Consider the following 12304-nt stretch of genomic DNA (forward strand, 5'->3'; position numbering starts at 1 on the left):
TTGATTCCCTCTAATCCCAGATGTCAGGATTTGGATAAAATAATAAAGAACCAGACAGAGGCGTATGAGGGCCATTGGCGGGGTCCTCCTGGATGTATATAGATCGCCGCAGTCACTTACTTTACCGGCTAGCGACCCGGGAACAGCATCGTAGAGGACTGCTTTCGGATATAAGGCTTAAATCAATCATTCAGTCAGTCAATTTGAGATTCCTCACTAGAGACGATAATGATGGTCAGTGTCGAGAGGAGCGAAACGGCCAAGCTTGTGCTGGTTACATGGGAATGAGGGGAAGGTACAGAAGGTCACACCCGCTAAGACTAGTGAAATAGAATCAACCCGCGCTTTAATTTCTAGTCGGTTTCAACTACTCAACCGGGTGCGGGGCAGCGATAAACATCCCTGATAGCTGACGTATTACACCAATTACAGGCCTTGAACGGTTATTCGAAGAGATACACTTCAATATAATCGTTGCAACCTTGCAGATAATGGCCAGACTCTGGCAGGTGCCTGGCAGGTGACATCGCCGGGATGCAACAAGCCGGTTCCCCTGGTATTTAAGCATCGGTGGCGCAAGCCTATCGCTCCCTCAAATATCACAAGCAACCACCATGCTTTTGACGGGTTTTTGCAGCAGCATTTGCTTGATTTTGGCTCTCAGTTTCACAGGTGAGTGCTTCCTCTTCTGTCAAAAGCTGGTCAAGCGCTCACGAAGCAGGACTCGGCCGGTTACTGACAGTGCCCACTATTCCTGGATTCATCGAGGGCAACGGCACATTTCCCATCCATCATCTCAAAAGCATCGTGGTGGACTCACGCTACTCAGACCATGTGGACAACAATGGCCAGACATTGATTCCTCCGACGCTCCAGGCGTTCGCGTCTACTTTCCAAGACGATCTTCGGTCGTCGTTGGGTCTGGATGTGCCGCTCACTTTCAATAGGAGCAGAGGGCACAACACGATCTTTCTGACTCTCGCAAACCATACCGGCTTTCAGGATGTTGCTGGGCGGTGGACCTCGGAGGGATATGCGTTGGAAGTCGATAGCCATGGAATCACTATTGCTGGAGCGAGTCCTCTCGGGGTCTGGTGGGGATCGCGTTCAGTGATCCAAGCAGCTGTTCTGGGTGGCCATGGCCATGCTCTCCCGCATGGCTCTGCGGTCGATGCGCCTGGTTGGGCCAGTCGAGGAGTTATGGTGAGTGATCTTTCACGACAGTACCTTGTAATCGTTTAAAGCTGACCCTCCAGCTTGACGTCGGTCGCCATTACTACCCACCTCACTTCCTGGTAGAGATTTGCTCGTATCTGTCCTTCTTCAAGCAGAACGTGTTTCACTTACATCTTAGCGACAACCTCTACAATAACGTTGACCTATATTCAACGCAAGCTAGCTTGGATCTGTATGCATCCTTTCGCCCGTGGTCCAATGATCCAGCTCTCGCAGGCCTCAACAGGCGCGCCAATGAGTCATATACGCAAGCCCAGTTTGATCAGATTCAGCAGCAGTGTGCTCGTCGGGGTGTCACCATCATACCTGAGATTGAGGCTCCGGGCCACGCTCTAGCAATCGTTCAATGGCGACCGGAGCTGGGTCTCAAGGATCTCAGCATGCTTAATATCAGTCACCCGGATACAATTCCTACCATGAAAACCATCTGGAAAGCACTCCTTCCCTGGTTTCACAGCAAGACCGTCCACCTCGGGGCGGACGAATACAACTCTTCCTTGGTAGATGATTACACCGGCTTTGTGAATCAACTGAATGATTATATCCAGGCGGAGTCTGGGAAAGCTGTTCGGATCTGGGGCACCTTCACACCTTCGCAAGGCGCCAATGTTAGCAAGGATGTTTCGATCCAGCACTGGGAATTCTTTGAGGACAATCCTTATTTTGACTACATCCAGAATGGATACAATGTTCTCAACTCCGACGACGCATTCTACATTGTCGGGAAGTGGTCTGGGAGTTATCCTCAGTATCTCAACAAGACCAGAGTGTTCCATGGAAACCCCGCTGGAGGCGCATACGCACCTAACATCTTCGATACAAAGAACGCCACGAACAACCCACCCCGTGATAGCCCGGGTGTGCTAGGGCACATCGCCGCCCTCTGGAACGACTATGGTCCCAATGCTACCACTGTCTCGGAAGCATATTATTCATGGCGAGATGTCCTTCCTGCCCTGGGCGACAAACAGTGGGGTGGCGATCTTCTCGAAGCTGAATATAACAGCATATTTGACAAACTCCACGCAGCTGTTCCTGGGCAGAATCTGGATCGTCGAATTTCGAGCAAAGGAAAGCGGATTCTCGAGTACCGATTTACTCAGAACGACAGTACCAGCGTCGAGGACTTCTCAGGGAACAACTACCACGGCACTGTCCACGACTGCCAGATCCGCCACTCAGCCATCACCTTCTCCGATAATTGTTACCTGCAAACGCCGCTCACCAGTAAAGGCAGAGACTACACGCTCTCCTTCTCCGTCAAGCCCACTTCTCAAGTGCCGGGAACGCTTTTCTCTGGCTTTGACTCCACGCTTCTCAACGGTAACGGGTCGATCAGCAACCTCACCCTTGTCAGCGGTGGTAACGCGTACTCGCTGAACTATAGTCTCCCGGTCGATGTCTGGACGGATGTGAGTTTGGTCGGTAAGGGGAATCGAACGTTTCTTCGGGTATCGGAGGCGAATGATCAGGAGGCTAGTATGGAGTTTCTGACGAGGTTGGGTGTGGATGGGGATAGTCTGGTATGGGCGCCTATTGCGATCGAGGCGCCTTTGGCTCGGGTCGGGGAGGGATTCACAGGGTTGATGAGAAATATCTCGCTATGGGGGTTTGCGAGGTAATCACCTTCTTGGTATATTGGAAGGTTTAAGTTTTGTGAGACTTTCAGTTGAAAGTTTGGGGGATGGATGAAGTTGAACAGGTTGAGAGACATGAGGATAGATAGATGACTGTTGTCAAAGACGTCCGCTTCATTCAATTGATGAGTGAAAGAGGGATCATGTGTGCTTCCCAGGGTCCTCAGAAGGGTCTTGGAAAAATCAATGCCAGGCTCACACAGTTTGAGAAGGATAGAGTCATTTTGGCATGTTCATCGTAGCTGAAAGCCCCAAGTATATAGCTTCTTTCTGACCATTTATGCCACTTTTCACCACAAAGAAGCAAGAAGCAGCCTTGTGTGCAATCATCGAATAGCCTCAAGCACAGGGCGGGCTCTTTCCAAATCATCTGCGGCTTGCATTTTGCGCATTGTACTGTAGTATCATACAGACTCAATCTATACAATTCAGTATCGCTTCTATCTTTGTTTTATTGCAAGCATATCGCTTCACTCATTGATTTCGAAATGAAACCTTTGTGAAGGATTCATCAGCTTGAGGAGTTCGTACAGACCCTGACCCATGAGGTGCCCACGTGACTCTACGCTCTCTCTTTCCCCGTCCTTGACTCAGCACGTAGTAATGCAGAGAGAATCTGCGACCAGCAGCACGAGGGAACAGGTTTGCCTGTCAAGTGGTGCTTCGATAATGCTCTCGTGCTGGGTATACGTGGCATTAAAACGATGTACTAAGACTACGAGTCATTTGTATCCTCATTGTCACTTTTCGACACATCCTCTCAGGAATCTGAGTGGCTCTCTACATTAGGATAAATCAGAGGCGGTAGACCTGTCTCTACATAAGATATCTTTTGCGTCCCTTTCTGGGGTTCTCCCATTGATGCATGACTTTAAGGGCCTTTTTCAGGCTTCCCTCTCGGTTGGTTGAAGGAGGATCAATGGGGCTTAAGCGTGGAATGAAGTCTATCAAGCAGTAGAACAATATTGATCATCTCTTCCCAAGAGATCAGATGATTTTCATACCAGTTGGAACGAAAATGACTGGTTGCATGGGCATGTGGTTACTTTCTGCGGTGTATATGGTGTGTGTGGAGTCTGGCGAGCAAGGTGCGGTAACCTAAGGGGCCGATTGACTCTCGCTGCTTGGCTGCCTTGCTTTTTGTCTCGGGAGGTGATGAAGGGCTTACGGGTGAGAGAACTGTGATTTCTCAGGCCTTATTTTACTGAGTACTTGGTGATTAGGTTGATGAAGTCAAAAGGATTTCGGTAGACGCCGCCGGAGAAGGGTGGGAACTGGTTGTGGGAGGTATTGGGCGATGGTATCACGATTTAGCCTTTAAAGTGCGTAAAGTTGTACACAAAGAAGAAGAAAGAAGAATCAGTTTCAGGGCACATGGTTAAGTAGAATGGCTATATCCTCCTCGCCGGGGATGACCGATAGGGGTGGGGGCAGAAGGAGGGAGGAAAGACATTCGGAGTGTGCTATGCTCAAGTGACTATAGCCTATGGGCCAGATACCTCCAGTCGGCTCACTTGAATGAGTCAGTTCGGCTTTGGTTCTGGTGCTGCTTGCAAACGACTGGGTATATCCTGAAGTCTAGCGTCGGAGACATACCTGCTGGTAGTTCTCAGGAGACACATGAGCTGGGATATGGAACCTCTGCAACTAGACCCAAATAGTGAGTATTTGTGTCTATCACTTTGGGATGTGAAAACTCTGATTTCTCGTGCGTAAGCTAAGCCACTGCAGGTGGTTGGAGAGCAGGGAAACGTGAGGGTGAAAACTCGGAGGGTTTAGTGAGGGTTCGAGGACCTTGAGGCCGGAGAGCCACCAAGGTGCTCATGCTCTCAAGGTGCTCACCCACAAGCTACCATTTTTATAAGAATCATGGGTCTCGAGCACACTCAGTGACCTTTTGGAAAGGTTCTCTCTGCTTTGTTTATTTTCTTGTCTCTATCGGTCTCATTGGGTGAGTGGGATGGAAATGAAGGGAGTAGATGATAATGATCATCCGCACCCCCTCTCCTCCCTTCCGCTCCCGTCCGCACTGGATACGAATCCACCCCGTGCGATGGCAAGGTTACTGACCTCTTAGCGTGGCTTTAGGCCCTCAGACTTCTTGGACTGGGTGGAGAAGGAAGAAATCAGCCCATGAGGGTCGGGTGGTTGGTCAAAGTCAAGCCTGGCGATGCTATTCGACTCGCTGCATGGAAAAGCTACTCGCGAGACGCACCTGTCATCACAATTCCCATGCTGGTTCGCTGCATTTCTTACTGCCCCCACGCCGCTGAGCCGACGCGATGAGTGGTATCATGATTCTTGACCGGCAACTGACCGCGAAAGCCGCCGGTATTCGGGCACAGGGGACCTCAGAGAAAGTATAAATAGGGCGTGTGTGTTGTTGGACTCTTGTGGCTCTTTTCCATCATCAAGCATATCAGACTCTATCAAAGAATCCAAACCACTTTCAAACTTATCTCTTGGAAGCGCTTTTAAGCCTCCCTCTCCTCAATCAACATGTCTCCCTGCTCCTGCAACTGCTGCTCCGGCAACTGCTCTAGCTGCTCCTGCAGCTCTTGCAGCGTTGGTCTCCCCTTTCCGTATTCTTTCGGGTTGAATGCTTAACGAGGATATTTAGCACTAAATTCGATTACGTCGCTCTACTCCGGCAAGCATTGCATTTAATGCACTAGTCACCCGAGCCGATATGTCAAGTTCACCGGTTCCGAGAATCACGCACATTAAATCGTCGACTGGTGCGAAGGCGATGTATGGACAACCACGCGGAAGGAGAGATTGTCGATGTATGATCGTAACGGAAAGAAATGTCGTATGATAGCTTTTGAAATGAAAATTGCTATATTTCAGAACTGCCAAATCGGAAATCAATCCAGATCCACTGTGAATTGTTTGTAGATATTGAGCTAGTCGTGGTCTGCTAGAGTATGTAAGCCTTAGAGTCATACATTCCGAATGCATGCAACGGGACCCTGCAGACCACGTTGTGTCGAGCCACATGCTATTGACATGCCATGTCAGTTGTGTATGCAACGACCTATGGGTATACGTTCTCTTGGCATTGGTAGACGAGGGTATAGGCACCTAGCAGTGAACAAGACCCTCCCTTGGCATCACCTCGCTAACTTTCGGCAATGACATGAGTAAGGTATCCACAATAGTCGATTGATCAGGATCATGGCAAACAAGCTAGCGCCGTATCCTATGCAGGCTACTGAATTGGTGTCGGCCCTGGCCAAAGTTTATGCTCGACTGGACACAAAAGGCCCCTGGCCCGAGAACAAGTGGGTAGCGGTCGGAGAGTTTAGATTGACAGTGCGACACTGAGCACATGGCTCTCGGGAGAACTTTGGACTTTCCACTTGCCAAGGCATTCTTGTTCCTTGCTTGTTTATTCGACTCGGTAACTCTTAGTTAATTTGCCGATGCGATTCTGAGAGCCGTATCCCTGGTGGGGAGAAAGGGCCATAATCACTTGCCCTCTGCGAGTGGAATTGAGAAGACTGCACCCCTCCAAGGTAGTAATAACGAGACGAACGATGCAATAGTAATAGTTCCTGTCAGGGTCCCAGTGAAGCGCTAATTGGGGACCTGTTTGGAAAGCATCGGGCCAGCCGGAGGTCCCCGAGCGCATGACGCAGTAAGAGCATTGGGTGCGATTAGAGAGGACCAGGTGGGCACCGATGGGGCCTTTCGTATCAATCGGTGGGTGTAGCTAGGTAGGCGAGATTATTATCCCACGCTCCTTGTTGGCCTGTGCCTGTTTGCTCACAAGGTACTACACGCAAGAGTAGTGGGTGGGGCTTTTGAGTCAGTTGGATGGCAAGAAGAAAGGTGACGGCGGAGATTGTCCGGTGGTTGTTGTGGTTGTTGTCAGCTCGCTGTGGTTTTGTTCCTCAGGCTAACAATGCTGGCCTGCCGATATTCTCCCTCAACCGCATCCTTCCTCGTTCATACTTCTTTCACAATTGAAGAGGGGCATCACCATCTAATAAATCCTGAAGTTTGATGAAAAGCCGAAATATAACCAGTGCGAGTCATGAAATCCTTGTCATTTCTGTCAAAATCTGGATCGCGTGAGACCACAATGCAATCCATTCTTTTAGTGTGGGCAACCATTCCACAAGGTCCCCATGGAGTGCCCACCATCCTCAGCGATATCTCCATATAAAGAGCGACTCGGACTCGGCTCAGAAAGACAGTCAGAGCAGAAAATCTCTTCCTAAACAAGCTTTCTCTGTCTAGATTTTCGCATAGATTTCCGTGGCATATTCAAAATGTCGTTTAACCCGAACGATGTCGATCTCGATACTGTCGACCCAGTCGATGTGATCTGTTACTTGAATGCCGCTGAAAACGAGTACAACGGACACCTGGGGGCGCGTATCTCCGCCATCTTCGTCATTTTCATCGTCTCGACCGCAGTCACCTTCTTTCCCGTGATTGCCAAGCGCGTTCCTCGCCTGCACATCCCCCTATATGTCTACCTCTTCGCTCGGTACTTCGGTGCAGGAGTCATCATCGCAACGGCCTTTATCCACCTGCTCGACCCTGCTTACGGTGAGATCGGCCCGCAGACCTGCGTCGGCATGACCGGTCACTGGGCGGATTACTCATGGTGCCCCGCCATCGTTCTCACTTCGCTCATGTGCATTTTCCTCCTCGACTTCGGCGCCGAGCGCTACGTCGAGGTCAAGTACGGCATCTGCAGAGAGGATCCCGAGCCCATCATGACCAGCGCCGCCGACAATAGCTCCGTCACGAAGGATGCCGCCACCAGCCGGCGCAAGAATGAGACCGACACCGAGTCGCTGACCTCCAGCGAGGCCTGGATCGAGAGATCCTTCAAGCAACAGATCGCCGCCTTCCTGATCCTTGAGTTCGGCGTCATCTTCCACTCAGTTATTATCGGTCTGAATCTGGGTGTCGTCGGTGATGAGTTCTCCACTCTGTACCCGGTCCTCGTCTTCCATCAGTCCTTCGAGGGTCTCGGTATCGGCGCCCGCATGTCTGCCATCCCCTTCCGCAAGGGCAGCTGGCTCCCCTGGGTGCTCTGTGCCCTGTATGGCTTGACTACGCCTATCTCTGTGGCGATCGGTCTCGGACTCAGGACCACCTACAACTCGGGTTCCTTCACGGCCAACGTGGTCTCCGGTGTGCTCGATGCCATCTCCGCCGGTATCCTGATCTACACCGGCCTGGTGGAGTTGATGGCCCGGGACTTCCTGTTCGACCCTCACCGAACCCAGGACAACAAGCGCCTGACTTTCATGGTCCTCTGCATGTTGTTCGGTGCTGGTATCATGGCTTTGATCGGCAAATGGGCCTGATTGTGTGTTCGATTTAATACTTGGGTTCTTGATTATTTGGTAAAAGCGTGAATGGGATTTTCGGTCTGGAAAAAAAACTAGTGCATGGGAAAAAGGCCTCGGTTGTTCGGTTTCCGGGCTTACGGTCTTGCAATTTGTCCGTATTTAAAGCATACATTCATACCCCCTCCTCCTTCTCTTTCGTTTTCATGTGGTCATATTTTGGGCTCGATTAGACTGTCATCTACTTTCCTGTTTGCAGATAGTTTGTTCGTTGGTGTAACTATCCATCCCTAATACTCTACACCACTCTACAATGTTAATATCACTTTCCCTCACAAGTACTTCATCTATTCCTCGAATACACGCCTCCAGTCATTTGACCCTTATTATTAGTCATCATGATGAACATCTGGCACACTGCACCATCTATGAACAGTATCTCTGTTGGACATCCCAACCTATTGAATGCAGAAACTCGACCTTGAAATTACAGCTTGTCGTTTTGCTGGGGCGGCTTGGGTGAGAAGACAGGGGATATTCAAAGCAGGAATCCTAGATGGCACTGCCGGAACTGAGCCGGCTTGCAATCGTTATGATTGATCGATTGATTATTGCCTTATCCCCGAATACAGTCCTCCCTGTAGGCTCTTCCCAGGTCGCGAACGGCCAACCGGGGTGACTGCGGTATTCTATCTACATGAATCTCTTTCCAATTGCCCACATGAAACCTTCGGTCCCTGGGAGATGACTGGTTGGCGTTGGTTTCTTGGTGTTTTCGCCAAGTCCTTGGAAATCCTCCAGATCCTGACGCTTCTGTACCCTGCACCTGAGTAGTTCGTTTGCATTTTGGCCGGTTGTTCTGTGTTTGGCCGGTCGACCTGCTTTTCTTGGTGTTTGGTGTGAACCCCTGGATCTCCACCGAACTGATTTGGTCACTTCGAGGTATTTCCCTTCCCCTGCTTTCCTTCGCCTTCGCCGCAAGCAGTCACTTGCCGATTAGCTCCATCTACCTTGCAATTGATATGACTCCGTGTTCCGGTAAAAGGCTTGACCAACCGACCAGTCTTCCGAATCCATATTATGATAGAGGCGAAGCACTCAAGACCGCTCACGCAATCTGCATCGCATCCCCATTCAGTCGCTCGAAACGCAGACCCTTACTGATCAACCCGCCCGACCTAAGCCACGCATTCAGCTCGCTCGGATGGACAAAATGAAAGATCAGCATCACGGTAAACATCAGCAGCGCGTCAAACACGTAGAGGTACACCTCATGGCTGAGCAGATAGCCCCCGAAGCCCTCGATATATTCCACCAACCGGTAGACTGATCGCACCAGGATTAGGACGCTGGCTGCGTAGAGCGTCCAGACCAGCTTCTTCCAGTTGATTCCCGAGCTCAGCGAGTATGTGGTCGGTTGCTTCGTCATCCGCAGGTGAAAGAAGCCAGTCGTGACGATGAAGAACCCGAAGAACACGATCTGCACCACGAGGCCCACGACGATGATGTTCGACCCCGTCTTAAAGCTGGATTGCGTTTTCCCGGCCATCATACCAGCGCCTGTACGCAAGAAGGGGAAGAGTCGGTCGTTAGCACGGGCGAGAATCATCGGGGGATCATCAAATGTGACGTGAGGGTAGAGCTCTTACCTCCGGACTGGAGCAAGAACGACAGCACGTCGCCCAGCACAAAGATCTTGGTCATCCATTTGGGTCGGATCAGGCTGTATTGCTCTGCATGAAGGACCACAACCAGCCGGCCAAGTTCCATGTAAATCGATGCGGCGAATAGCGCTGGCGCAACCAGCGGCATGAGAGAATTGACTAGGAACGGACCCATCGTCCAATCGGGCGATTGCTCCGCTGAGACGGCGCGCGCGCAGTACCCGATGAACTCAACTGCGAACGCGGTCAGATGTCATTTTCGTGCATAGAGGGCGCGTGTGTGAGAGAGAAGCGGCGACTTACAGTATCCTCCCACGAGGAAGGGGATGAAGAACCATGTTTTGGTGCGGATTAATTGATACGTGTGCCAGATCGAGGTAAGAAGGAAGCAGATGATGAAAATGACTGCTGCAGCGAGGGAGGGGTTGTAGTAGTAGTAACGAAATGCTGAGCGAGCTGCGAGCTCTACCATCTTGCTTGCTTCGTGCAAGGATCCTTCCCTGCTTGTTGTCTGCAGCGATGATGAGCACTTGAGATTCAAGCCGAGACATGCAGACGATGAACAGCCTTTTTATTGCATTGGCTAGTCTCCATACTGGAGGCGCCGACTCTCCACATCTCAAAAAGAAAGCTGTGAGCCAAGATAGAAACTCACTGGAAATGATGGAGGCGTTGCGAAAGGGGGCATATTAGTGGATACAAAGGCATTAAAGGTGGTACGTACTGTTCCCTCTCCATTATTACCGAACCAGAATAGAACAACAAGCGAGATGGCTCGACCAATTGATGACTGCTCTATTGTGGGTGCACTCGAGATCTATACCAAAAGAAGTATAGTTTACGGCGGCTTCCTTCTTGCCTCAGATCTCAGGCCATCATCGATTTTCGATTTCTCCGCAATCTTCTTCCTCACATTCTTCCGATTCCACATTGGAAATGCCACTACGGCGCTCACACCCTAAATCGCATCATGGGTGTCTCGGCTGTAAGAAGCGCCGAATCAAATGTGACGAATTGCGTCCTATTTGCAGCCCCTGTCGCAAGAGAAACATCTATTGTTCCTTCTATGGCGATGGCACTCCTCAAATTCTCTCACAGCCTCCTTCGACTCGCGCTGTCCCCTCGATTGACAGCAGCACACAACTTCCTATGCTCGACTTCGAACTTCTGAACCACTGGCATGTAGCAATATGGAAGACTCTGGTCTCCGAGGAATCGAACCGGGAGGTGCTGCGGACATTTGTGCCGCAAGAGGCCTTACGCCACCCCTTCTTGATGCACATCCTCTTGGCATTGTCGGCGCTGCACCTTACCCGCTACGGCCCCATCGAACGGCGCCAGGTGTATATCGAAGCGGCGATGACCCACAATAACACCGCTCTCTCGTTATATTCTCCCCTCCTCAGCCAGGTGACGCCTGATAACTGTCACGCTCTTTTTGCATTCGCCTGCTTAGTCATTATGTTCGCTTGCGCGGCTCACGGGCCCAACGCCCAGCCCAAAGCCCAGTCCGTGTCGGACGTCATCGAAGTCCTCAAGCTTATCCGCGGGGCGGCGTTCATGGTGGAGCAGGCTCGCCCATGGATTGCAAGCGGAGGCATGCGCGGTCTGTTGACGGTGGAGAAGATGCAGGAGAAAACATCCATCGAACATCATGCCACAGCTCTCCACCGTCTTCTGCATGAAGTGTATGAAGAACAACAGCGGCAACAGCAGCAGCATGACTTCGACTCGAACCATCAGCGACCAACAGCCCCTGCTGTTGTGCATGCCACTGAGAGTCTCTTGAGCGTACTCCAGATGTGCGCTGACAAGGAGAATGCATCCGTTCTACTGCGTTGGGCGGCCGTGGTGCAGTCGGAGTTCCTAGATGCTCTGATGCAGGATGAGCCCATGGCCCTTGTTCTGCTCGGCTATTATGGTGCCGCCATTGGCCGCATCATCGATACTTGGTGGATGGACGGTTGGGGTCAGTATCTGGTCAATCTTGCTTCCGATCGTCTGACAACAGGTGACTGCTCCCTGTACTTATGGGCCCAGAACGCGGTCAACCGCATTGAGGGCATTGAGCATTACTTCGACTCAGAGTAAGTACCACCAATGGTTTCAATTCATTTATAACCCTTCATAGTAACAATAGTAATAGTAATAGTAACAAAGCTACTTAGCAAAGCTACGGGCGTGCTCAGGGTTGATGTGTAACTTGAGCCAAATATTCAGTGGCACGAGGGTGGAGAACAAGAGGTTTCTTGCAAAAGAGCCCATGCACTTAAGATCGCAACAAGCAGAATCCCCGGTGAATTCTCTGAGGCTCTGGAGGCCGACATGCCCCGTTCCCGGCCATATTTCCAGCCCTGCAATTGTACAGAGACAGAGCACCTTGATCGCTAACTCGTCTGGTACAGCTAGCTTGCAGATAGGAGGCTATCAAACCGGCCAGCCCTCCTCGACAGCG

General features: G+C 50.9%; 4 protein-coding genes across 4 annotated transcripts; 3 read left to right on the forward strand and 1 right to left on the reverse strand.

Annotated features, from left to right (window-relative positions):
• Positions 1–614: 614 nt before the first annotated feature.
• Positions 615–2858, forward strand: ASPACDRAFT_53050 (uncharacterized protein; the record flags this gene model as incomplete). The annotated part of the gene is made up of 3 exons (XM_020202686.1): positions 615–672; positions 722–1203; positions 1257–2858. 3 exons carry the CDS (start codon positions 615–617, stop codon positions 2856–2858), a joined length of 2142 nt encoding a protein of 713 aa, XP_020055179.1.
• A 4226-nt stretch (positions 2859–7084) lies between these two features.
• On the forward strand, positions 7085–8517 carry ASPACDRAFT_79629 (uncharacterized protein). The gene has a single exon (XM_020205457.1). It carries the CDS (start codon positions 7151–7153, stop codon positions 8201–8203), a length of 1053 nt encoding a protein of 350 aa, XP_020055180.1. The 5' UTR covers positions 7085–7150; the 3' UTR covers positions 8204–8517.
• A 776-nt stretch (positions 8518–9293) lies between these two features.
• On the reverse strand, positions 9294–10321 carry ASPACDRAFT_44468 (RTA1 domain-containing protein; the record flags this gene model as incomplete). Its single annotated transcript, XM_020201421.1, has 3 exons — positions 9294–9745; positions 9835–10083; positions 10153–10321. The coding sequence occupies 3 exons, from the start codon at positions 10319–10321 to the stop codon at positions 9294–9296; spliced, it is 870 nt and encodes a 289-aa protein (XP_020055181.1).
• Positions 10322–10779: 458 nt separating this feature from the next.
• On the forward strand, positions 10780–12304 carry ASPACDRAFT_1857335 (Zn(II)2Cys6 transcription factor). The gene is made up of 2 exons (XM_020197540.1): positions 10780–11936; positions 12018–12304. The coding sequence occupies exons 1-2, from the start codon at positions 10786–10788 to the stop codon at positions 12049–12051; spliced, it is 1185 nt and encodes a 394-aa protein (XP_020055182.1). The 5' UTR covers positions 10780–10785; the 3' UTR covers positions 12052–12304.

Source organism: Aspergillus aculeatus (assembly GCF_001890905.1).
Source record: "Aspergillus aculeatus ATCC 16872 unplaced genomic scaffold ASPACscaffold_10, whole genome shotgun sequence".
NCBI lineage: Eukaryota > Fungi > Ascomycota > Eurotiomycetes > Eurotiales > Aspergillaceae > Aspergillus > Aspergillus aculeatus.

Excerpts from the sequence above, each read along its gene's own strand:
- ASPACDRAFT_79629 (XM_020205457.1), top strand. The coding sequence starts at position 7,151 with ATGTCGTTTAACCCGAACGATGTCGATCTCGATACTGTCGACCCAGTC.
- ASPACDRAFT_1857335 (XM_020197540.1), top strand. The coding sequence starts at position 10,786 with ATGCCACTACGGCGCTCACACCCTAAATCGCATCATGGGTGTCTCGGC. Across the intron at positions 11,937-12,017 it reads GAGCATTACTTCGACTCAGA|CAAAGCTACGGGCGTGCTCA; the intron begins GTAAGTACCACC and ends AAAGCTACTTAG.